Source organism: Aplidium turbinatum, chromosome 18 (assembly GCF_918807975.1).
Source record: "Aplidium turbinatum chromosome 18, kaAplTurb1.1, whole genome shotgun sequence".
Taxonomy (NCBI): Eukaryota; Metazoa; Chordata; class Ascidiacea; order Aplousobranchia; family Polyclinidae; genus Aplidium; species Aplidium turbinatum.
Window position 1 is genome coordinate 6,388,199 of NC_137489.1, and position 27,154 is coordinate 6,415,352.

General features: G+C 35.3%; 1 protein-coding gene across 1 annotated transcript; it reads right to left on the reverse strand.

Annotated features, from left to right (window-relative positions):
• Positions 1–9,025: 9,025 nt before the first annotated feature.
• Positions 9,026–19,230, reverse strand: LOC145787927 (choline O-acetyltransferase-like). The gene is made up of 16 exons (XM_082599766.1): positions 19,120–19,230; positions 18,506–18,706; positions 18,015–18,133; positions 17,479–17,532; positions 16,958–17,135; positions 16,185–16,362; positions 15,614–15,758; positions 14,722–14,844; positions 13,756–13,854; positions 13,420–13,575; positions 12,831–12,981; positions 12,422–12,532; positions 11,589–11,678; positions 11,096–11,318; positions 10,000–10,200; positions 9,026–9,201 (listed from the first exon to the last, which is right to left on the reverse strand). Exons 1-16 carry the CDS (start codon positions 19,228–19,230, stop codon positions 9,026–9,028), a joined length of 2,316 nt encoding a protein of 771 aa, XP_082455892.1.
• Positions 19,231–27,154: the final 7,924 nt, after the last annotated feature.

A 27,154-nucleotide genomic window follows, 5' to 3' on the forward strand; every position in this document is an offset into this window, starting at 1 on the left:
TCTAATAGGCCTATCGCATTCTGAGCATGAGTGTCAATCGACAGACCCACTTTTATATTGTGAAAAAAGCAATTACTGCAGAAGATTAACTGCACAAAGTAGCAAACAAAAATTTCAAATGGGCAAAAAAACTACTTATTGCCTAAAGATTAGAAAAACTGCGAGTTAGGTCTATATCGGCACCCTGCTCTGACATTCTAATTGTAGAACAGTTGTGACCCAATTGTTGGACCTATATCTGCCTATATACTTCCACAAATTGAAAAATCTGCTTTTTATGACCCGTTTGATTGACAGTCAACTATTATATTTACAGTTGCATGTGCGCTAATAACTGACATTTATTAGAAAACGTGTCTTTCAAGGGTCAATGAGGTCAAAAGTGGAAAATGATTAAAATCCTGTTCTTAATCATTTTGCATGTAACTTTGCTCCAAAATAGCAAACAGGAAGCGATAACGAACTCATATCATCTACAAGAACTGTGTCGTAGAAAATCACTAATTTCCAAGCAACTTACTCAATTACACGTTAAACCGTATTTGGCACAAACCTACTGCTAACACTAGAAATTGTTCCGTTTGGATGAAAATAGAAGCTGCCAAATTGGTTTGGGGTAGTCTTCATATAACCATAAACAGACATAACTCAGCAACAACACTACATTAAACATTATAAAAAACAAAACAATAAGCGAACGTTTTTGGCTAGTCATACAGCCCTCTTCAAGCCTATAAGAAAAAAAAATATCACTTTGCGATATTCTTCATCTTTGGTCTATTTTTGCTTCATAGGTTTGCTTCTAAGCGTTCTTTATGACTCTTTAGAAGGTGCTTGTACCTCTTGGGCTATGACTTGCACCTGGAGCACGGTTGGTTTGCACAGTAAGGGACGTAGCCTATGCAAAAGACGGCTTTGATTAAACGCAGTTTACGTACGAACTCTTTTGCGTCATGCAGTCCAACAAAAGTTCAGTGGCGATTGATGTGAATTCATAGCACGTCACACTTATCGATGACGTCAAGATAATCCATACTGAAAACTTGTTCAATAATTGCCGGAAGCTTAAGCTAGTCACTACTTCAATTGTATTTAGTTAAAGCAGTTTTAAAGCAAAAATCGCAAACGGTTAAACCAAAAATGCGACCAGTTAATAGGTTATCAGAGTGAAATACCCAAAACGCAACATGGACAAAAGACGTTAAAAATGTATGTTATACGATGTAGACCAACAGTGAATGGAAGGAAGTGGCCTATTAAAGGCCCTACCATACACAGTGACGTAGTAGAATCACCCGTCGCCCATACTACATACTTGGGAAACTTGCCATCCCTTCCCCTTTTTACATCAATATTCTTTCAAAGAAACAATGGGTTACTAAAAATTGTTTAGGCTACCATTTGAACAAATACTAATTTACAAGGTAAGCTGATACAGACACAAAACACCATATCCTTCTGATGTACTAAGGCTAACAGTCAAACGTCACCTAGGCTACTTTATGTAGGCTACTGAAATTCATATCCTGCACTTGTACATTATTAGTACGGTAGTTTTTAAAATAGTGATCTTAGCTTATTTTTATAAACAATTCAAAGATAAATTAGTCGAGCTCTGTCAAAAAAATCTACACCGCAGACGACCTGCTTTACCAGCACAAGATTTAACAGTCAATTTTATCTGAAGTTCAGTCATGGTTCAGTTCTATTTTATTAATTCAAGTTTCAAACTTTTTTTTTTTTGCAAGCTTTGTCATAAATACACCAAGTGATGAAATAAAGCTTCTACACAAAATTAAATCCGCTGATTTATCACATAAACAGTATTTTAACCATTAGGCCTACACCACATCCAACGTTGCACCGTCTCTTTGGAATGTTGTACTGCTGCTTTGCACTTGTTGGTTGAACCGAAAAGTTTCTATTAAAAACTCAGAAAAACCCATATCGGCGTATTGGCCTACTTGGTCTCATGTTTCCTCATATTCGTCTCAATGCTTCCGCTTTGTAACAACCTACAGGGGATGAAATTTTGAAGGTTTCATTCAACACACAAGAAGACGCTCTTTGACGACGGGATCATATTTGGTTTTTATGGGATTTTAAAGCTTAACAACAAGCTATTTTCTTGATTTTTATGATGGTCTCGAAAAAAAGGATTTTAGTTTCCCAGAAATGTAAAGACATGGATATTACTCTTTTAAGGCATCTCTCAGGACTATATTTTTCTTATCCATGAGATTCTGTATCTTTTGCCATTGTCAACTAAATTCGCAGTGTCATCTTATTTTATTTAACAAAGCAACGTATGAGGCATAAGAAAGAGTGAGAAAACTAAAAGAGCATTTCAAGATGTCAAACCCAAAACAATGCTCAGTATGAACCACTCGTTGTTTTACCCTTTTTAAACTATTTAGATTTTATAAAAAAAAATACGAGTAAGCTTAGGCTACATTCTGCCACTCCCAAGAACCTGCCGTCCTTGAATGTAGGCCTATCTCCAATATCCAACTGGTAGCTACACTATTGATGACATCTGTAAATCCTATCCGATTCTTTACGGTTTTAACTTTTTTGCTGCAACGCGATTGTACTCTATAGTAATTCTAAGCCAACTGACACTGGATTGATAAAACTGGCTCTTCCACTTAAACTCTGCAACAACTTTCTATGATATACCAGTGAGATTACAATTTCTCGTGGGAGCTCTTATGACACTGGCAAAACTAACTATCCGCTTTTCGTCACAAAGGACTCGGTATATATTGCAACTTGTAAACAACAAGTCTTTTATTTAACTTGCAAAAGATGTAATAAGGCTGAGATCACCAACAAAAAGCTCTGAGTCACAAATCCTTAAAAAAGCAAAATTTCCAGCAATTCTTTTGTCTAGACAGCGTTGTACACAGTTGAATACCTATTATGTTTTAGGCCTACACCGAATCATTTATCCCGTGTTTTCTACTTGCTACTAAAGTAAATATTGTCTAGAAACTGCTGACTGAGATCAACGCGATTCCATTGCTTTGCAAACGCGATATGACGCGGTGTCAAATTTAATTGCTTTAAGAGATCCTTTGCTTCCGGAATTGAAAGCATATTCTCCTAACCCAACAACGCTTTCGATAGGCGGTAAATGCACCAACGTAATAGCTGGTTATTTCCATTGGGAGTCGCGAGGAAACAAAACACTTCTCAACAAATAAAAAACCTATTTTCTATTATTCTAACTGTGCATAAAACGAAAGATTTGTTTTTGAGCACTTTCAGCAATCAGTGTGGACGTTTTTAGTATCCGGTGAAAAGCTATTCACCATAACTACAGTTAGAAGTTATTAAGCTACCTAGCTAACAAAGTTGTTTATTTTACCATTATGAAAATAGAGACAAATTTATTAATTGGTTAGAGAATATGTAATCTTTGAACTGGGTATAACTTCAAAACGCCGAGGTTAAAAATGAATTATATGATGCTTTCAAATTGGTTGACTTGTATCTACGTTTCCTTAAGAAATGTCTGTATTGAAAGTTAACCTAGGCTAAGCTTAATGGCATAGCAACTTCCTCTTTCGGATCATTTTCCTTTTCGAAACTAGCCCACCTGTGCTCATTCCGTTTCAAATCAACTCGTTTTGATTGTGAGTCAATTATAGTTCCATTGCGTCATGGGGAAGGAACTTATCTGCTTTTTTAACATTGATTCAACCAATTAAAACATCACTACGATTACTTTCTAAAATAGAAGAAAGGTGAGATGAATTACCAATTTGAAAAAAGACTATTTAGAAGTTGGTTTCGAGCAAAACAGCTTTTGAATAAGTTTGTGTTTAGAAGGGCAAAAGTAGTCTTGAATAAAAATGTGTGACGCGTATTGGGTTGGAATTTTATTATTGCACAAAAGCAGTGTTTACAGAAGTTGCCTTTTGTTAGCTGCTTTTAGGTTAAAAGTGCGTTCTAAAACGCAGCAAATACAGTTAATCATCACGTAATAAAACTAAAGTCATTGTGTAATGTTGATGCTACTACTGTACTGTAAACTAACTGCTTCAAATATTTAACATCTAATACAGACATGTTTATTGTGCAACCTTTTTTACTCGCGGGCTAAATACGAAACTATAAAAGAAAACGAGGCCGCATCAATTTTTTTACAAGAAGATTTAGTGTCATCTTCTTTTGAAAGAAATAAAGCAAGAAACAGATTTATGTACGACGCCCTACCTTGTCATTACAACTTTTTACTCTCAAAAGTCTGAAAACTTTTCCAAAACGGTGATGGCACTCTCTGCACTGCAATAGCAATACTGTGACGTCTTTTCACGCAACCATTATTTTGAACACAAGAAAAAAAGGGAGATGGCGAAATATTGACTACAGCAAAACATTCTCAAGTTCAGCTTCAAATATCAAGACTAAAAACTAAAAAAGTTAGCTGAAAAAACAAACAACCGCAAATCTGAAAAAAAATACGCAAACTCAAAGAATAAAGGTCCAAGTTTGTGGGAAAATTGCAAGGCTGGCAACACACTTCTGTGTGCTAAATTTGCATTGTGAAATTTCAAGCCTGCATTATTATATCACGAAGCTCATTACACAGCGCACGAAGATTTGCACTTGCTGCCATGTGAACCACATCAAAAAGTTGCGCTCAGCTATTCACAAAGTTTTTATGATTCAATAATCCCCTCATTCTGATTCTACTGCCAAGGATGAAAACAATGAAATACAATTTGAGAAGGCTAGTATATAAACAGCATACACTTTCAGTGTTATGCTGAGTAATACGCAGGCCTCGCAGAACAACATGGCGGTTTGCACATGACTCTAATAAGCTGAACTATCGTAAGTCCAAATTTTTCAAAATTGCGTTTTTGATTGATTTGGTGTCTTTATGGACTACAGTTTATTTTGTTAAAGCATCGTAACTCCATCTACTTTAGTTTTGATGATACAGAACGATGAACTATCGTAAATGAATGTACAGCAAACACAGCGTGAACTTTAAAATTCAATTTTCTCAAAACTGCATTTTTGGAGTTACGATAGTTCAGCTTATTAGAGACGATGTCTGATCTAATATGAGAAATCACATACCGGTATATTGTGTCGCACTTCACCATACAAGGACAATTTTACTTCCATGCATTGATCACAATAAAGGTTTTAAAAATGACGACAGCATGAGCAACATTCTTCAGATTGGCATTCAGCCCATTTTTTTAAAAAGTTTTTTCTCGTTTGTCATGTTTTGTGTGAGCTTTTACCACAAGTTTAACATTGAGTTGAAGTTTCTTCAGAGAAAGAAGAACGATAAAATGAAATTAACGCTAGGTCTCCGTGAACAATGAAAATTTTGTCTTTGAAGGATTTTAACTGCACGAGTCGCTAAGAATGAACACCAGGTTTTAACAAGTTAGCAATTGATTAAGCGCCTGACTTCACGAACGAAGAAACTGAAAGATCAAGCAGCGCTGGTTCGACTCTTGGGGTGTGCGCTTATTGAGCAACGCACATCAAAGACAGTTCTTCATTCAGTGACATCTAATAGATGGAATAACTCACAGATAACAACAACCGGAAACTTCACTCTGTTAACTCGGTGACCGAGCCTGAGTCATTGATTCAAAGCCTCTGCAAGCATGCAAAACTGCCAGGATTAAGCTCTCAAAGAAGCTTTCTAACACCAAGAATGAAGAGTCCCTCAATCAACCAAAGCTTCTTATGTGGGGCATCAACAAAAAACCTAATGCAATAGTAGGCTTGCGTAGCTACTTTTTGAAATTTAAACCTTGGATATTCTGCTCAAATTAGTTTGTTTGCAAAAGAAAACACCTGTCTTATCTAAAGCAAAGTAGCCCATACAAATTCTTTAAAAATACATATTGTACAATACATTCTGAAATTGCAAAGTTGATGAGATGTAGTCGAAAAAGTTTTTAAGAGTTTTAGAGTGGCACAAGCTTTGAGTGGACACGTCTGGCAAGAACAAACTTTTTCTCTGAGCTAATTTCTTTTTATAAATAACATTTCCTCTTCACTTTGTCTTTTACAAATCCAACGTAGGTTTATTGAAGATCGTCATAACGAAAAGGGCAACAACATACAGTGCACCATGCAAGTGTAATCACCCATAAATTATAAGCTTATAAATTCAAGCAGCAACACGATATTTAATTGTTTATCATGGTACAAGAACAAAAAAAAATGCAAACGTTTTTGGCTGTTACTTTGTCAAACCATGATTGCCTGTTTACCACAACTGACTCATAAATATACCAGTAATTCAATATTACAGTGAAAAAGATTAAAACGGTAAAACAACATTCTACTTTATAAAAACGTAAATTTACTACTAATTAAATAGCCAAAAAAAATGAAATACAGACACTGACGGAATAAGTTAAATTTCAATAAACAAATGCTTTTCTTTTGGTGTAATCTTCTATTTGATCACATAGATACAACATGTGAGTAATACCTTTGGTGTGACTTACATATGAGATTTCAAAAATTCTGTTTAGAAAAAACGTTCTTTTGACTGAGAAATGGATTTAATTGTTGATATCTGCTTTTCGAAAAGTGTTTTGTTTATAATAAAAGTAATTTGCGTTCTTCTGGTGACTATTTACTAGGTTACCTCCTGATGTTAAAGATGATAACTAGCTTTTGTATTTCCGACGTTTCTATACGATACAAAAGCTAGTTATCATCTTTAACATCAGGAGGTAACCTAGTAAATAGTCACCAGAAGAACGCAAATTACTTTTATTATAAAATGCCTGGTGAACAGTCTCTCTCTGTTTTTGTTTTGTTTATGTTGGAAAATTGTGATTCCTTTCTGTTAGCACCATATTTGTTTAAAATCTTTCCGCTTGCTTGAAAAAAGTAATAAAGATATTGAAATTATACACCGTGGGAAGATTGTTTGTAAAATCTATTGAGAATTCTCTTGAATGTTTGTAAAAGAATTTGAATTGTAACACCAGGGGGTTCGATTAAAATTCAATTGCTTTTTTAACAGAAAAAAGAAATGCAACAGGCAGACAAAATTTGGTTAAAAATACGTTGGATCAGCGACTGACCAACGTTGCAGAAGTGTACATTTATGTACTGAGCACCACTGCATGGCTTGATAAATCGCAATGCACATAATCTCTTAGACTAATATGATTGCACAACAAAGACCTTCACAGTGAAGCGTAACCATCTGTAAAGTTTAGCTACACAATAAAATTGAAGAATATTAATGTGTTTTTAGAATTTTTTTTTATTAAAATGAGACTTAAATCATCATTCGAATCGATTTAATACTGGGGAATATTTTAGCAGCCGTATTTAAAATGCTTTTGTTACGTGTTAGAAGGTAAGGTCCCTTCTAATAAGTAATCAAGCATAATAAAGTCAATTAAAAACAGAGCTGAAACCCAGAACGATTATAGTAGTAATGGAAATTAGTGATTTCACTACAGAGGACAGATGTTGTAAAATGGAGCAAATTATCAAACATTGAAGCAAATAAGTTACAATGTACAAAAGAAAATTCAAAAGCAAATATAACCACAACATCTAAATCAAAAGTATATTCAGTCAAATTAGTTCTCCACAAATTTGATGAAATATATTTTCATTGCAAATCAACAATTTCTTCCACTTTTAACAATATTTTTCGGCATTTTTTGAAAAATACTATTCCCACTGAAAACAGTTTGTTGAAATGAAATGATATGCTGCTATAGTTGTAAGATGACGAAGCATGTCAAATCTTCGGTGCCTAAACAAGTTTATCACACCGCAACATAATTCAATTAGGCTTCTAACATTGTCATAGGTTGATTGACGCGATGGCTGAAACAAAGGAATGACGTCATTGCTACCATTTGTTTTTATTTCGACAACATTGTTGGCATTACAACAAGCGAATAAACGATTATATGAAGTAAATATTAAACAATAAATGTTATTAATAATACAAAAAGTGCTCAATGCCACGTAACAAAGCCAAGCAGAGCAAATTACGTCAAATTTACTTACTATTACTACTCAAAAAAACCTTAACAGCCTATTTCACCTTATAAGGATCATCAGAAGGAAGTAGTCAAATAGATTCTATTTGAATAAGCTTCTTCTGATGATCGTAATATGGCGAAACAGGTTATTAAGGTTTTTAGTGAGTAGTAGCTGATATCGATGAAGGAAATATTACATGGAGTTACGCACTCATCTGTTTAAAGGACAGGTTTGCTTGGAAAGCAAAGACTTATTTTTTTTAATCAATTCGACCACCGCTTTTATTTGTTGCGGAGATAATTAGCTCAGTTTCATCGAACCATTTGGCTTGGTTGTGAAGTCCAATTAACTTGGACCGAATATATAGCCTACCTAGATAAGTAGGCGAAATATTGTGTCGGCAATGTTATTTTATCAGGTTGAAAAGCAACGTTTTGAAATATTTCTGTAAGTAGAACATTCATTATTCTTCGACATGAATTGAGGCGGAGGACTCTGCAATCATTGATTTCTTTCATGCAATCCTACTACAAAAATATATATTAGAACACTTGGTCCAAGATGTTTTGTAGATCCAAACTGAGTTTTAGGTAAATATTACACAGGTCAGCAATTTGAAACCAACTTTCTGGTGCATGAACAAAACGCAAATGAGGTCTGTTTTCCCGTAGCCTATCAAATCAGTTTTTTTACTGCAGCTTTCACACTTTATCGTGTGATGGCTGCAGTGAAAAAAAAGGATTGATAAGGAAAATAGATTTCATTTTTGGATTCCCCACTCTCGAAAACATCCAAAACCTCCCTCTTATCTCCGTAATCCGTTGCATCAAAAATTGTGTTGACCAGTGTTATGGAACTGAGTCTAGTGAAAATGAGTTGATATGCATGCTGTTGCCTATTCTACTACATAGGTTTGAATTGCAATTCAACTTAGTGCATCTTTTTGTGGTAGCCTATTACAAGTTCCAGAAAAACAAAAAATGAATACAAGTGCGCCTGAAACCAGTTTGATTCAGTTTTATATGACTTCCATATTCTCTTGCTTCAACACTTCCAATAGATCAGCCGAAATAATAGACTTAGACGTTGTTGGTGGGATTGAAACCAGTGGCCTTTGGATTGCAACATCACTGAAACGTCGGTTCAGCTTATGTGGGTGGGGAAGACGTTTTGGGAATGCTGTTGCTCGATTGCCTGAAGTAAGAACAATAATTGAAACAGTCTGGGACCTTTTCTTGGAAATAAGAAGAGGATATGTTGTAATTTAATTAAAATAGCGGTACATCCGTGGTGAATAGAAATACATTCCACAGATAGCAACGATACGTCTAAACGATGTTTTAAATCAATTCATGTCTTACATCACATTCAAATTACATTTTGTCGACATAAAACAAACAGCAGGATTGTGTCTTTTCTATTAAAACAAAGGAGAAATACGCTTTTTTCAATGCCAGAGCAAAAGCGATTACTAATTATAAGTTGCAGAGTGAAAAGTCAGAGTCGTTGCTAGCGGAGGGTAGAGGATAAACTGGCTGACAATTTGGCTTATTTTAGTTACCGTACATTTACTGGCATAAGCTTCTAGATACACAAGTTTCTACGTTTAAATATTTAGTAGGGCCACCAATATTATCATAAAATATCACTCTTAATGTGGAGAGTAGCAACTGACTTGCAAACTGTATCGCGTTGGGTGTCATTTATTCTCCTAGAGGTTACGCTACGGTGAAGTGATATAGGCCATTCAACAGAAATAATTATGGTACAAAACAAAACATTTAATGGTTACTTTGCACTTAAATATGTTGCTTTATTTATATTTTTGATAAAAAGCAAATAAGAAAAAATGGATAAAATATTGTGCGTGAAATAAAGAGAGAGACCATAGCTCATAAATTTTAAATGTGTTCATTTATGTATTTTATAGAATGGTTTGCCCAACTTTCGCCTTACACAGCAATGATACAAATTCATTTTTTTGTAATTTACCTGATCTGGCAGACTTAAAGCAATGCAAGCTTTCATGGCGAGGAAATAATTGCTTTGATTTTAACTTTATGTCGGATCTTTCATCGTCCGATGACTCCGAGTCTATCGAAAAATCTTCTCGCAAGGTGGAGCCCTCGCTACACGTGGACCACACACGAATTCTTCGCTGTAGCGAAAAGGTTGTGGGAACTTGAATTCGCTCTGAAAATTAAATCAACACTTGTTAAAAAAGTTGTTTATTCATGTCAAAGGAAGAGACATGCCATTGGGAACTTCCTATGATGAATTATTGTGCGCAACACCTCCACACTGTTTTTTCTAGCGTTTGTTTATGTTTGTGAGTAAACGCCTACACACCTTTTAATTACAGGTCGTTTCTCAATGTCAAATTTATTTAGTTTTTAGACTATTTTGAGTAACTAGAATTTTTTTGTTTAGGTTCACCAGGAGTAGCCTAACAAGAAGTACACCATTTAAAAAAACAGCTGATAATAATTAAATGTAAATTCTCTTTTTAACAAAATTTATTGAAAGCTATTCGAGAGATTATAAGTTACCAAGCGTGCTTTTACTATAATTAATAAAAACAACCATTTGTGATCTTTCACTTCATTTACAGTATATTGTGAAACGATATAGCTTGGACTCTAAATTACTATTGAGCGTCGTATTGGGTAAGAATTTCCTTTGTTCTTAATTTTAAAGCGTTGCATTTGAACTGAAACAATTAGGATAAATTGAAAATTCTGCTGTTCTAAGTATAATTTTATGAAAAATGAGGAAATTTCTCCAACAAGAACCTCGACTATTTGTCACTCTTATAAACCATTACCCTAAAAAAGGTAACAACAATATAGTTTGGACTCTAAATTACTATTGACCGTCATATTTTTCATTCGTTTTCATATTTTAAGGCACTATAGTCCTATTTGAAACAAATAAATTATAAATTATTTTGTTCTAACTATGATTTAAGCATAGTTATTTAAGAGACAAAAAGGAAATTTCTCTAAAAAGAACGTTGACTATTTGTGACTTTTATAGCTTAGGGCCTATTAGCTTAAAGAGGTAACACAGCATTTTACGCAGCAGCAACCTAAACTTGAAGATCGCCGTTTGTTCCATTGTTGACAAATGTTTCTCATTGTGCAGAGAGATTCTCTCAGTGTTTGGACAAACTTCTCCGAACTTGTACTCGGACAAGTTCGGAATGACGACACACAAAACACGATTGAATCGTCATGAGGATTGTAGGAGACACCATAGCCGTCGGGGACAACCGCTCCATAACACATAAACGAATCCATTGTTGTAGGAATCTAGATTACAAAAGAAGTTATTTACTGTATCTGAAAACTAATTATCTTCCAGGTTGTTTCTTTATTCTTAAAGCTAACTATGTTAAGTCACTGGCCTATCTGGGTCTCATCTTAACTTTAAAACTTCAAGGCCCACATGTAAGTCGAGTTTAGTTTTGTGATTTTTGCAAACCAGGATGAATACTATCGCTGTAGGCTATAAACTGTAAGGGTTATATTAAGAAGAAATTAAAATGCTCTCTTGTAGCCTCTACTTCCCAACTATCTTACCTGACTGGTAGAAAGCTGAAAGTAGTTGCATAGGTCGTATGAAGGATCAGAAAATATTTCTGGAACTTTTAAGTCCATTTCTTGAGCCATCTTTAGTAAAAAAGTAGAAATGTTTGAAAACAATAAGCATTGCTTTTGATTTGATACACAGACAACAACAGCCGAATAACTAACAACAACGATCAAAACCAAAAATCTTCCTTACTCTACATTAGAATTTGCTCTACGTCATCGTGACACATCAACGGCATATTTTGCAAAAAATTTTGCCAGCTTTTGGGCTTTGTCATGGGCTTGTAAACTCATGTAAAACTACTTCAAACAGCATATCTTATACTTCAGCAGGGCCGGATTTAGCTGATGGGGGGCCCGGGGCACTTTTAGATCGGGGGGCCCCCGTGCAAAAAAATTTTTCGCGCCTACGGCGCGAAAAACCATCTCTACGTATACAGTAGCATCAGTCCAGTACTGCACAGCATTTTGCAGAAACTTTAAAAGCCAAAAGGAAAAATATAGCACAAAATCACCTTTTTTTTCCACATAGGGGGGCCCTTCAAAAGTCGGGGGGCCCGGGGCAACTGCCCCCCCCTAAATCCGGGCCTGTATTTCAGACAGGGACTTCAGATAGTAAATCAGCCTATTTTACATAAACTCAACGTAGGCCTTCAATCCATGTAGGTTAAAGGACTTTTTGAAAGTCTAGTCTAGTGTAAACAAATTTTCACGTGTACAAGCGTCAGACTACGTTCTGGCTGTCCTACTTTTCGAAGACTTCTAGTTATCAACATTAGATTTTAACATTGGTTTGTAAGATTAATTGCTAAAATAGTTACCATTTTCAAGCCAAGAAGATGACAATCGATCCCATATCCAGTGATCGCTGATATTGTGATGTCAGTTTGAGCCTTTATCGCTCTTCGGAGAAGTAACATTTTTCTAGCATCCTATAAATAAAATTAATTTGCAAAGTTCATCAAGCTTAACACTTTTGCTATGATATAGTCGGTGTAAAATAAAGCAAACAACCAAATTAAAAAGAATTATCGATGTATTAGCTACCAACTCAATACAGTGCTAATGCCTCTTGTCAAGTGATACAGTGACCTAAACAAAACCACAATTCACACAAACTGACCTATTAGGTGATTTCTATTTTTCTTTGCCACATGGTATAATGCTTTACATTTTAATATGATTTTTGTGACCACTAAGTTTACTATTCAGCATATTTTGGTAACTTACTAGCCTTATTCTTCCAGTTTCATCCGGTTCTGTTAAGCTCTTTGCAAAATCAAGAGCTTGCAAGGTGGCTCCCCGGATGTTGTCCACTCTTCCATGTCGAAATCTTCTTGTGGAAGCACTCTCGTACGTCGAAACGAGACATTTGTAGATTCTTAACAAACATGATTCTATCAACAAAACGCACAAATAGGGCATTCGACACACGAAAAAAACTGATTCATCCATCGATGGCACGTGACTGGGTTGAGGCAAGATAATGAAAGAAGTGCTTGAAAGTGACACAAAGACAGGCTTTCTTTCCTTTCCGTTTAATTAATCTATATATTTTCATCCACTGGGCAGAAGCTTGAACGCGACGCAAACCATATGTGTCTCAAAGTGGGTGAAAGTAAAATGCAACCGAAATAAAAAAATAAATAAATAAAAAAATGGAAGCAATGGAAAAAAATGAAGCAACTTTTTTATTTAGAAGTTTATTAATTGCAAGGCCATTTAATCTGTTTTAAATTTATAACAATATACAATATATAATGGAAACACGGTCAGAATTAACATATGAGTAATAGAAAACTTGTAAAGGAATACTTACTTGTAGTAGGTGAGTTGCAATGAGACCTGTATGTAAGCATCAGGGCTGATGCTTTGTCTCTTTATGAAGTTCTTGCCATAATCGTTGAATTTGAATATCTCCAAATCTAGAGTTTCTGCGGTCTGTTTGGCTTGCTGCTTGGCAAGTTCGAGGTATCTAATCAACAGTTATTTTATGTTTAAGCGACAAAATTAAAGATGGGTTCGCTTTAACAGGAATGAACAAAGTATGACTGCACGGAAGCCCGTCTAAGGTTATCTTCTTACGCACTTTCCGACAATTTAAAAAGAAAACTCAAAGTGAAATAGCTTTGGTAAAACCTATTTAAAAACCTACTTATTGACAGTGTCATCGATTTTCCACTGAAGTCGGTATGGAGCCGGAAGTTCCATTGTGGATGAAGAACGGAAAAGTCCTTTTTTTTCTTGCAAAGAGCTAAGTAAACAATACACAACTGAGCATAACTGGCCAAAGGTCAAGACAGGCATTACATCCTTTGTATAAACTGAAATTGCTAGGGGTTTAATTAATATAGTAAGCATCTCTAAATGTTAGTTTTTAATAATATCTAGCTTCAAAAAGTCATTGTACCTAGCCCTTATGCCTGAATCATACAAGTAAATTTAAAGAAGAAGAAGAAGAAGAAGAAGAAGAAGAAGAAGAAGAAGAAGAAGAAGAAGAAGAAGAAGAAGAAGAAGAAGAAGAAGAAGAAGAAGAAAAAGAAGAAGAAAAAACTCTTTCATATTTAGTGAAAAAGAAAAATTAGCAACAAGAAAAAATAACAATAATTTTTGTTTCTACCATCAAGAATTTCATTTAATGTCTTGTTAAACTGTCATTTGGGATGTCAAATTGACAGCTTTCATAAGATCGATCAGGACACTAACTAATATGTCACCAACTAACGGCTAGGCTTCTCATTAAACAGGCTTCCAACGCTCAGCCACTCAATGTGTCTACAAGTGAGTGACTAACTGATGGGCTACGTAAAAGCAATGAAAGTTTTTACAAAGTTAACGTAAACTTGTGTTTAGAGCTATCAATTTTAATTTTTTGCTGGAAGAAAACGATTTGAAAAAGAGCTAAAAAGTTGAATAGCCTACTTCATGTAGGGCTCTAGGCTATTCCAAACCATTAATTGAAATTGTTTTGTGGTATGATTCATTTCTAGTGAATCAAAAACCATTTAGAACACCGTTACTTTTAACAAAACTAAAACGATTCTTGAGCGCCATTAACTTTTTGGAAAGATATTTCAAATTTACTTCTAAAAAGAAAAATCTTGCCAAGAGTAAGACTTACATGTACTTGAGCAGATGTTCTATAAGCGCAATAACAGCAATGCCTTCCGATGCTGAATGCTCGTATGACAGACCGGTAGTACCATCACGGCTGATAATAAGTTGTATAGTTTTGTCGTACCATCTGTCATGAGAAAATGCCAACAAAACTTAATTTTGCTCTAAAAGCATATGGTAATTTAAAATCTCTGTGAAAATAAAGATTTGGCAACAATTCGTGAGTATTAGCACTATTCTATCCGCTTAGTATTTCTTTAATATCGACAATTATATGTATGTTTTATTGTTCTTTGGTTGGAATACGGATGCAGAAGAATATGAAAATGTCTTAGAATCGAACAGAAAGTCTTTCCATTCAAAGCCTTGTATGCTACTTTGCGTTTTCCCGCTGTGAATGACAACTAGGGATGTGGGCTAGTAGAGGAAATCGTGGAAAGCAATGCCCAAAGTAGATTTTTAGAATGCTGGGACTTTATATCATGTATTAAGTATATTTTTACATCACTTTATGTCATTATTGCAAATTTTATATCATTGATCTGTTTGCTTTGCAAAGCGCTGAAGAGTAACGTATATTTGCGATGAATACAGCACTATATAAAAAACACATTATTGTTATTATTATTGTACTGCAGGTGATATTATAGTGCATAAGTGCACATAGCCTCGCGATATATTATTTAACCTGAAATAATGTTGAAAATATGGTGACTATTTTGAAGGGTTGCCACACATACGCTACCCCCACTTTTCTTTTAGCTTTGCACTCCCTCTCCCAAATACAACATTATATAAAATTATTAATGAAGAACCACAGGTGATAGACCAATTGTACGTAACCTATATCTATTTTAACAAAAACCAGAATTATTGACGATATTAGATTGCTATACCGGTTGCAGCTGTTTAAATCCGGTCCACTTCCGTGCAGCATTTGGTGCGCCATTGTGACGTCACTGTTGGAGCCTGTTGATTGGTCGAGACAAAGTACAAAAACGCAACGCTCCATTGCGTCCAGAGATTTTCGATTTACTGGATCTGATCAAGAACAATCCGGTGATTTAATAATCAACTTAAGTTTATTATAGTCAAACATTGATTAATTCTGAAAGCACTTTTCTTCAGGCTGAAACAATTTCGTTGAAATCTTAGTCCTGGCAATTTCGTATACTTGTAGAGGCCTTGAACCACTGACGCACCCCCGGTCACCGAATTTGATAGAGTGAAGGTTACGCATGCTCTTGAAGTGTTGTCTTTAAATTATTCCATTTACTAGGCGCCGATGAATGGAGAGCTGACCTTGAAATGCGTTTCTCAAGCGCACACCCCAAGAGTCGAACCAGCGCCGCTAGGTCTTGCAGTTTCTTTGTTTGTGAAGTCAGGCACTTAATCAACTGAGCTATGCAATAGATTGATAGGCACGTTAACTCGAATTCAACTTCAATACATAAAAAGAAAACTTGCCTTCTATTAGAATCTCCCTTGCGTCTGCCCAGTCATTTCTTTCAATTGATGTGAGACAACCAATAGGAGGCATGGAGTCATTTTCTAAACTTGCCGCTTTGATGATTCTTTCGAATTGCCGCGTGAAGTCTGCTTCCGTAAGACGATAGTTTCCATTTGTGACATCAACAGTAAAAAACTAAAGAAAAGCATAGTCGAAGAATCAAAGATCTTGAAACGAGTTTTTAGCCGCAAATCACAGTTGCAGACTCCATCAGTTCTTATAGTAGCTGTTTTGGGCTCAAATTCGAATTTACGTCCAAATTTTCAAATTGTATCTGTCAGTTGGTTCAAAGCCTCTACAAGCAATAACCATGCAAAGCTGCCAGGATAAAGCTCTCAAAAAAGCTTTCACAGTCCGAGGATAAAGACTCAACCAGTCTGTCAGACGATTCATTTTTGAAAATTTTGATTGATATAATTTTTTCATGGATTTTAACTGCATGTTTAGTGCGATGTAAAGTTTTTAGGATCACCCTTGAAAGTTTATTGTAGGCCTACTTGCAAATACGAATTCTTCTCGCCGGTGGTGAGAAGGAGAATTTACTACTTGTATTGTAGTAGATCCAAAATAGTTTTCTTTTGAAATTTCGTTTCAGTTAAAAGCCTTTTATTGCAATATTTGTCTGAAAGTTTTCAAGTTTCAGCTTCACTATAAAAGACTGTATGAATATCAATTTGCTTTTCGTCATTATATTTTCGATATAGCAAGCAGAGAATTCCCAAATCGTCACCTGGTTGTTGCAAGCTACGACGATGTATTGAGGTTCTTTGGTTTGCGTTAAAAAAGATATCAAGTTGTCTTGGTTGTAGCCTGGCAGCCTATAGGAATTGAGTAGTCGATAATATTGTTCCATGCACAAAGGCTGTCCAGAGAGCTGTCCTCTGGCTACATCGACAGGCAGCGCCCTTCTGCGGAAGAGAAAAAATACGCGTTTTATAACCTTTCAGGCGGAAAAATGTTTCACTATGGTAGAACAATAAAGCTGTGGTTTTTGTTAATTGCTATTTCTCAGTCTGTTTCCTAATACATATTAACAATGCAACCCATTTTGATCATATTTAATGATTTCTTTCAATTTAGTCTTGCTGTTTGTGTGTAGCCTAACTATATAGAGTTATAGACAACACAGCTTGAGTGTTAGCTCACTATGTTCTGCTTTTACAAGTCTTGGAATAATTAATTTTAGCAAATGTATCTTTAAGTATAAGGTAATCTAGGTTTTTTTTTCTGTATGCTATCTGAAATACTTACGCGTCTAGTATCACTTTGAAATCTAAAATTCCTGATGTAAGCTTTGCGGCATATCTAAAAGTCATTTAAAAACAGACTTAATGTCACATGTATACAATATAAAGATAAATTAGTAGTAAGATGACATTAAAAACAAACTTGAAACACAATTTTGAGGTTTTTAAAAGATAACAATTGTTTTAAATTTGCAACAGTTGTGACCTATAAACGTTTTGGTACCTTTAGAAATCAACTTTTAATCTAGTTTCTTGTTGACAAAATCACATTATTTACGTACCTGTTTAGTGGAATAAGTCGGCGAAAATAAGAACCTTTTTGTTTTTCTTTTTCAAAAAGTAAGATAATGGCAAGATTTTTTATTCATTCACTCAATCGAACACATCTGCTAGAATTTGAAATTTGGAATAACACCTAAGTTTAATTTCTAACACACAAGAGTGCAACTGGAATGATTTATCTCACTTGAAGTTGGCTACGTTTGGGTGAACGATTTTTCAAACGATACTCTTCTAATTTAAGTGTGAAGTATGCTTTACCTCAGCCTACTAGTTTCATCTTTGAAGCTTTGTTTCGGCCATACCATTCCAGGATTGGAGTTTACAGGAAGAGCAGCCTTGTTGTTGAGGTACATGTCGTCTAGCCACCATTTATAAGCCTGAAATTAAGCAGTAGTGAGTCAACAACTCGATGTAGCACAAAAAAAGAAGTTTTGTTTCAATAAAGTAACTGAAGATATACAATTTAGCCTATATTAAGCATTCCATGCACCAACCAGACAAAACACTGCCAAACCTTCTTGTTCATTAATTCTACAAAAGTAGGTATAGCCCTTGTTACTGAAATCCTGAATTACCTCCGGACAACTATCAAGACAAGATTTATAATTTAGTGGGTGAGGGCTATAGGCTACATGTTTGCCGAATGAAGTTATAATGTCGTTGGATAGTGTTGTTTAAATTTGAAGTAAATGGCATTTAGGTATAACCTACCAAGATACTATATTTTATTTGAATTCTTGCCCACTTACCCAGTTATTCGTTTGCTTCGCTTTTTCCAATAATTTCTCTTGGACGGCCTCTCCAATGCCTCCTACTCTTCCAAACTCCTCCACTAACTTCTTCGTTTTTTCAAACCGATTTGCACTGACCAGTGGTTTAACACAGAACAAATACTGTTTCAGCGTTTCTTGCAAGTTTGGTACGGGAAGTTTTGGAAGAAAAATTGGTTCCTAATAATAAATATAAACAACCAGTTTAGTTCAATGATGATTCTTGGTAAAAATTTTTTCGCACCCGGATGTTACATCAACTGGACAGAGTTTCAAATCTTTAACATAAGCTGTAACCAGAGGATTGAATAAATCCACCAGAAACTGATTCAGAGGTCATATTTTTGATCTGCAATTTGTACTTTGATGCACTTAAAGCACAAAGGAAATATTAAGAGGCATATGGCAAATTTTTCTTCTCAAATTTCAGCCTGTCCTTGATTCAAAATGGTCTCTCTTTTTTTTGAGATAAAAATATAAAATTTAAAAGTAGCTTCATCATATCTGCTAGTTATTGCTTCTACATGTCTACGCTATATGGCTTACAGTTGGTGGATCAAACCATACGAAGTCGATATCACAAAATGACGTACACCATCAGGGATCTTCTCCATTGAAATCTTCTCCACACTCTTTCGTTCTTGCAGATTTGCTTTCGTCGTTGTTTTCGCATGCCGATCTGAGTTTTTGCAACTTCCTTTCATGTTCTTGAGAAAATTCCTTCTAAATTATAAAAACAAAAACAACCTTCCTGCATTTATTCTACCTTTTATTTGGTTATGTAAGATTTAAAACTTACTTTTCTTACAGAATCGATCACAAGTAGCTAGAGTCTATTGTTCGGAAAAATAAAATCATTTGTTACTTGTCAGCCTTATAACGGATATTATCGTATTTGTGGTAATGTATCAAGTTTTGATTTGTTAATTTTGTTTTCTCAAGAAAACAAAGCAAATGTTTACCAATAGTAACTCTGACGTAGTGAATAAAGTTTAACCACACTATGACGATGCTGATTAATTACTAAATGAAATAAAGCAGTAAATCTTCAGCAAAAGTGTTCTATCCGAGCCCGGCAATCTTGTCTATGTAAATAAAGCGCTTGAATGGAGAAACACGTTTTTGCGTTCATAAAATTATTGTCGGAGCTGCAGAAAAAAATAGTTTTGGATTTGTTGACCATCCCATTGAATGGATTCCATTAAAGTGGCGTTTACTTTCGGACTGATAAAGCTTTTTTTTTAGAAACTCAATCCTGGCAATTTCAGGTACAGTAGCCTATACCCACTTTGTCGGAGCTTTTAACTACAGATATGAGTTAGTCGCTGAAGTGGACAGTGTGTAAGTTCTCGCTTCTGTGATGTGATATGCAAATGATTGTCAACTAAAAGAATAGAAAGCTTCTACAACAAGGATTGTTGGGAAGTTTTCAACTAACCGGAATTAAAAATATCAAATATCAAAAAAGTAATTTGAAAACATTTTATCTATTCTTCAACTAAACAAAATAAAAAAATTTAATCATGAAAGCATAGAGCGATTGCAGGTAAAGGCGTATAAGCACTTAGCCTTGATCGCATTAAATCGAGGCGTATTTTCTTGTCAGTTTTGTCACACGTTCCGGTCGATAAGAAAGATCTTAATTGTGAGCTGGTGTCTTCTTCGCAATCGATTTCAACATCGAGAAAAGTGAATTATGACGTCATTTGCAATATATCGGTCGATATTGATCCTGGACAACTAGATCCAATTGATCCAGTTGTAAAGTGCTCCAACATTCCTTGTTTCCTCTTGGAAAACTTTTCCCTGATATTTGATTTATAATTATTTGCAAAATATTGTAAAAATTTTGTGCTTGGAAAGCTCTGAAATCGTAACTTTCATCAAAGGGCATAACTTTCACCTCAAATTTCAAAGAACAAGGATAGGTTACCCGAGGCATTCATTGCTGTTACTAGAGGTTTGTACAACGTGAGCAAACATAGCTAGAGTGCTGTAGTTTTAACACAGCATATCAACAAAACGGCTTATTTTTATTTAGTAGGAGTGATCTTTTATCATGCTCTTCTTACAATAATATTGCACCTTAATCAAGCCTATATTATGACCCACTTATCTTTAGCGTTAGTCTAATCGCAGCTGCTTTTACATTAGGATTTTTTAACACTTTGGTCTGTATTGCTTTAACGGGCTATGATTTAGCAAGCAATTGCTCAAGGTTTACGTTTCATTTGTGACAATATCTGCTTCTGACAAGATCCCAGACAGCAAAATCCATCATGTTTACGTTGATTCAACGTCGTCCAAGCGTTGTTACAACATCGTTACGCTGATTCAAGTCAATGTAAAAATGACGAGTTTTCCTGTCTGGGATGTTCTTGTGTTGCGATTTCTTTAATTTGCTTGCAACCACAAGAAAGCGAGCTACCATTTCCATCTCTAGACCTAGATGTTGAATAAAAGTTAAATTTAAAAAGGGAAAAAAATACCAGGAGCAGCAACTACACTGTAAACGAAAAAGGCTCGAAAAAGAACCTATAAGGGAGCTACTGCGAATGGGGTTCTTTTTAAGAAAAGAACCCTTTAGGGGGTTCTTGAAAGAACCTATAAGGGAGCTACTGCGAATGGGGTTCTTTTTAAGAAAAGAACCTTTTAGGGGGTTCTTGAAAGAACCTATAAGGGAGCTACTGCGAATGGGGTTCTTTTTAAGAAAAGAACCCTTTAGGGGTTTTTGAAAGAACCTATAAGGGAGCTACTGCGAATGGGGTTCTTTTTAAGAAAAGAACCCTTTAGGGGGTTCTTGAAAGAACCAATACAGGGTTCTTTCAATAACCCCCAACGGGTTTTTTTCTTAAAAAGAACCTTTTTGAGGTACTATTATGAACCTTCTGAACGTTCGATAAAATACCTTTCAGGTTTTTTTCTTATTTAGTACCTTTTTGAGGTACTATTATGAACCTTTGATAAAATACCTTTCAGGGTTTTTTTTTATTTAGTACCTTTTTGAGGTACTATTCTGAACCTTCTGAACGTTCGATAAAATACCTTTCAGAGTTTTTTTCTTATTTAGTACCTTTTTGAGGTACTATTCTGAACCTTCTGAACGTTCGATAAAATATCTTTCAGGGTTTTTATCTTATTTAGTACCTTTTTGAGGTACTATTATGAACTCTCGATAAAATACCTTTTAGGTTTTTTCTTATTTAGTACCTTTTTGAGGTATTATTATGAACCTTCTGAAGGTTCGATAAAATACCTTTCACGGTTTTTTTCGTATTTAATACTTTTTTGAGGTACCAACCTTCCTATGGTTCCAATAGACACCTTTAGATAAACTTACAGTGCTATAACTGATGCTTAAGGTTTTATTGAAAAAGACGGTTACAAAGCAAATACCTTCACAAAACACGATTATCAAGAAATCGTGTTTTGTAGAAATGAACAAGTGTAAAGAAAACGAAAAACAATGAAGCATCTTTATTCTTTACATATAGGACGATAAAAAAATACAGACCACAACAACTACAAAAATTATATAGGATGATCGATAGCTTTTAAAGAGCGCAGAAAACGTACTTGCAACAACGAGATACCGGTACACGTTTTCTGATCTCCTAAATACCTTCCGAGCATCCTGTATAATCACTGCCCATTACAATTTATTTACAAAACGCAATACCTTGCTTGTTACCTCCACATCTAAATGTAAAATGTGGGTAGAGAAAAAAGACAAGGTATGCTTAATGGATTTGGGGTACTGGATGTTAAACACCCAGTAAGTACTCATCAGCACGGCCACAGCATCCACTAAATTATCCATGCCAATTACTTGACACCCGTCAACCATGACAGTGAAGCCATCTTCTTCTTCAAACTGTATAACCGGATATGTTGATTCTGGATTCTATAACAAACAATGAGCATATTATATATCAACTCGATGGCCAGCACAAGTGCGGGCATTGAGCAACATTCACTTCACCAAACAAATAGCCTACAATGGGTGAGAGACACACAACCAAGAGCCTTTTACTTGGTATCACATTTAGCGATTATCAATCAAGTGCGATGGCTCGCCATGCAGGACATCAGTAATGTTCTTAATCAACTTTTACATTCTTAATTAGCTTAATTATAACCACCAATTTCCGTAACAAAGCATGCATTGAAAATTGATGCTTATAGCATTGGTTGTGATGTAGCCATGATAACTCTCATGAAAGAGTGACGGTACCGTGAGTATAGCCAGCTTGGATTAAACTAGTTCTTCTCTAAAAAATGATCTATTATTATCTATTAATTAATAGTTGCTATATATACTGTACAAACTACAAATTAGGGAGCGTTCAACGTCAACCGGTAACTGGGGAGGGTACCTGAAAGTTGATATTGGAGGAGGGGGTGAAAAGCTGGGTGACGTCAATTGTAAACCCTTCTCAAGCAAAAAAAGATAGTTTAAACTTAACTTGATATAATGAGAATGCAAGTTTAGTTATGTTACGGTACCTGTTAAGTTCAGAATGTCCGCCGGCAATTTCTGCTTTTTAACGTCCTGATAAAAACGGTGGTGGCTAGTTTCTGAGAGCAGTTCAACACAATCTTTTTGCACCAGACTGTTCATTTCTTCGATCATCTGCAAAGACAAAAACCTCAAATTAACCTTCACATACATCCACGATTTCTGTCACTATATAGGATATATTAAAACTCATAGTATAAACACAGGGTCAGTTGGATAATAATCCTTAAAGGCGAAATATATTTGTCAATTAATCAGGCTTCTGTGTTTATACTGTGAGTTTACTGCACTGAGCTAACAAGTTCCAGCAGCGATCGCCTGATAGTTGTCGCCTGATATATCTGATGTCAGCTAGATCCCAGTCACCTTACTAACCAGTACGTCACACTGGCTTTAGTCTTTAAATAGTGCCGTATATATATAAAAATGAACGTAATGTTCAACATACCCAAACAGCGGTTCCCAACGACAGATATTTCGCTTGCAGATCCGCAACCGACATTTCGTTCCCATTGCGCAAACACGTGGATCGAGTGCACAACATTCGGTCGCGAATCAAGCCGTTGTTGCGACAGCTCTCCCCCTTCGCCATCTCCCCTCTCAATTGTTTCAAATGACGCTCAATGTTGAAAGCATCTTCTACCTCGCCAACCAACTGTAAAACACAACAATTAGCACGCACACAACCATAGACACAAGGTTTGCAGTAATAAGGTTTATAGTAGAGTAGACATTGACAGTTGACGGTATCCAGATGCGACGGTTTCTGAAGACAATATTATAAATTGTAAATAGAAACAGAGGATTAACTGTTGTTTTACAAAGTATAAAGTTGTTGTTATTGTATAAAGAAGACCACGCTGCGTAATCACAAAACAACAGACGAGAACATTAATCTGACGTGAGAGGATCCTTAGAATACAAACTTTTAACCAGTATATCGCCAAAGTACGACATAATTAATAATATAAAGAACAGTATCTTACCAACTAATTGTAGCATACAGATCTTCACGAGTTGATTTCTGCACTTCGATAGTTGGCATAATTACTGATACTATCTTATATATGCAGCAGCAGATGTCTTGACTCTATGTCTATACACTAATCTAATTATCGTAAACTGTGAAATGCGTTGTAGTCACCACATACACTGGCTTGACCGGTAAACTGGTCTGACCCGTAAACGTACGATAACTAGTAGAAATTACGTCAAGAGACGCACAAATGCTTCCTTCAGCTTACGAAAACGAAAAAAAAGTTTTCTAAACGACGACTTCAAGCTTGACTGAACAGCGACACAAAACGATAAAAACACAAGGTTGTTTTGATAATTTTACGTTAGTTTTTTGTTTCGCCTACTTGTGTTCCTTTATTTCGTCATGCGTTCTTTATTGTTTTGCACTCTCTTGCACTGATCGCCAAAAAAAAAAGGATTCGTAATTGGCAAATCGGTTTGTATTGCATTCGTTCTAAAATTGCTTATTTCAATATTTCATAATTTCAAAGACAGTCACAAATCGAAAGCTCAAAAGTTACAGCGCAAGTGAAATTGTCTAACACGCACATTAAAGTAGCCTAAATTAATGCACATCAAGCATATTAAAAGCACAAACAAAAACCAAATCAAAAATCGTGTGTCGTTTCATCTCATTTTACAAATGTTGTAGACTATGTTTTAATCATCATCATCATTCGTTCAGTCAATTGGAATTGTCGGTCACGCAATATGCCTTCTCTCTTCACAGCTGTACAGTTTTGCGTTTATCAAACCTTACTGCATCAATATCGGATTGCCCATGCACAAACTGTACAGTCTTGCCTTTACCAAAATGTAATGCACCAATATCAGAATCAACATATCCGGTTATACAGTTTGAAGAAGAAGATGGCTTCACTGTCATGGTTGACGGGTGTCAAGTAATTGGCATGGATAATTTAGTGGATGCTGTGGCCGTGCTGTTGAGTACTTACTGGGTGTTTAACATCCAGTACCCCAAATCCACTAAGCATACCTTGTCTTTTTTCTCTACCCACATTTTACATTTAGATGTGGAGGTAACAAGCAAGGTATTGCGTTTTGTGAATAAATTGTAATGGGCAGTGATTATACAGGATGCTCGGAAGATTTTTAGGAGATCAGAAAACGTGTACCGGTATCTCGTTGTTACAAGCATGTTTTCTGTGCTCTTTAAACGCTATCGATCATCCTATGTAATTTTTGTAGTTGTTGTGGTCTGTATTTTTTTATCGTCCTATGTAAAGAATAAAGATGCTTCATCGTTTTTCGTTTTCTAAGGTTGGTACCTCAAAAAGGTATTAAATAAGAAAAAACCTGAAAGGTATTTTATCGAATGTTCATAATAGTACCTCAAAAAGTTATTGAAAGAACCCTGTATTGGTTCTTTCAAGAACCCCCAAAGGTTTTTTTTTCTTAAAAAGAACCCCCATTCCCAGTAGCTCCCTAATAGGTTCTTTTTCGAGCCTTCTTCCTTTACAGTGTTGTTGCTAAAAGAATCTCAAAAAAGGTTAAAAAAAAACGTTTCAAAAAGAACCTTTCTGCAGGGTTCTTTTCGAAACAAGTTCCGAAAAAGAACCCTAGGCTTAGGGTTCTTTTGGCAAGCAAAGGGTTCTTTTTGCAATAAAGAACCTTTGTTGTTAAAAGAACCCTAAGCCTAGGGTTTTTCTCGAAAAAAGAACCCTAAACGAACCTTTTTCGAAACAAGTTCCGAAAAAGAACCCTAGGCTTAGGGTTCTTTTGGCAAGCAAAGGGTTCTTTTTGCAATAAAGAACCTTTTTTGTTAAAAGAACCCTAAGCCTAGGGTTTTTCTCGAAAAAAGAACCCTAAACGAACCTTTTTCGAAACAAGTTCCGAAAAAGAACCCTAGGCTTAGGGTTCTTTTGGCAAGCAAAGGGTTCTTTTTGCAATAAAGAACCTTTTTTGTTAAAAGAACCTTAAGCCTAGGGTTTTTCTCGAAAAAAGAACCCTAAACGAACCTTTTTCGAAACAAGTTCCGAAAAAGAACCCTAGGCTTAGGGTTCTTTTGGCAAGCAAAGGGTTCTTTTTGCAATAAAAAACCTTTTTTGTTAAAAGAACCCTAAGCCTAGGGTTTTTCTTGAAAAAAGAACCCTAAAAGAACCCTAAACGAACCTTTTTCATTTACAGTGTATGTTCTCATAACTTGTTTCCATGAGTTGGAATAGAACTAGGAATTTTTTTATCTACAAATATCCTTGTTTAGAAACAAGTAGAAAACTTTTGCTCTGTTTGTTGCGATCAAATTTGACACTGGAGTTCAATGTTGAGTTAATGCTTGTATCTTGAATTGCGTAGTTGTATAGTTTTTTTCATCCTTGTGTGGGATATTTCACAAAGCAGAAAAAGATTTAAATCTAACAAATAGACAAGTGTCGTTTTTACATGCCAATCTTGAGGTTGATGAAAGCACTCAAAATTGGTTTGGTTATAAAATTAAACGTAGAAAAGTTAGTTACTGTATACTGTATCATCTTGTTTCTACATGAATAAGTATAAAACACGCAGTTATAAACTGTTGTTTTAAATTGAACTAATAGTTTTGGAGGGTATAATCTAGGGTTTAAAAAGACAACACAGGGGCTCCTTTGTGAAGTACGGTAACTTATTTCAATGCATTTTACATTCAACATAAAACTTGTAAACACGTAAAAGTCACAATGAAGTTTCGAAATAACTTACTTTGTACTGTAGACAAGCCACAAGCATCAACTGTCTGTTTAAAGACTGATTTTACGTTTAATATTCAGAGATTCCACGATTTTGGTCTAGTATGGAAATGTGCCTGTAGAGATGATTTTAAATTAAGTAATCAAAACATTGTTGCCATCTTTCACGCATCAAGCCATGCGTTCTTTAATTGCAATGTGTTTTTTAATTTCTTTTTTTATTGCAAATGTATCAGGCTGTTCCTGACGAGAACATAACAACGTGTTGAGAGTGCAGCAAAAAAATTTTCACTGGTTGAAGCATGTTGAAATTATTGATGTTCAGTAGCATTAGCAGGGGGTTCAGGAGGTAATGTTTGACTCGGGGCGTGGATGATTTTAGGGGTACAAAACCTTTCCAAGGGG

Bases quoted from the DNA above. Each gene is read 5' to 3' on its own strand.
- LOC145787927 (XM_082599766.1), bottom strand. From the start codon at position 19,230: ATGAAAGGAAGTTGCAAAAACTCAGATCGGCATGCGAAAACAACGACG. The intron at 17,533-18,014 runs GTAAAGCATACT...AATGACTTTTAG, and splicing joins GATGAAACTAGTAGGCTGAG to ATATGCCGCAAAGCTTACAT. The intron at 9,202-9,999 runs GTAAATTACAAA...TTCTTACTTCAG, and splicing joins CTTTAAGTCTGCCAGATCAG to GCAATCGAGCAACAGCATTC.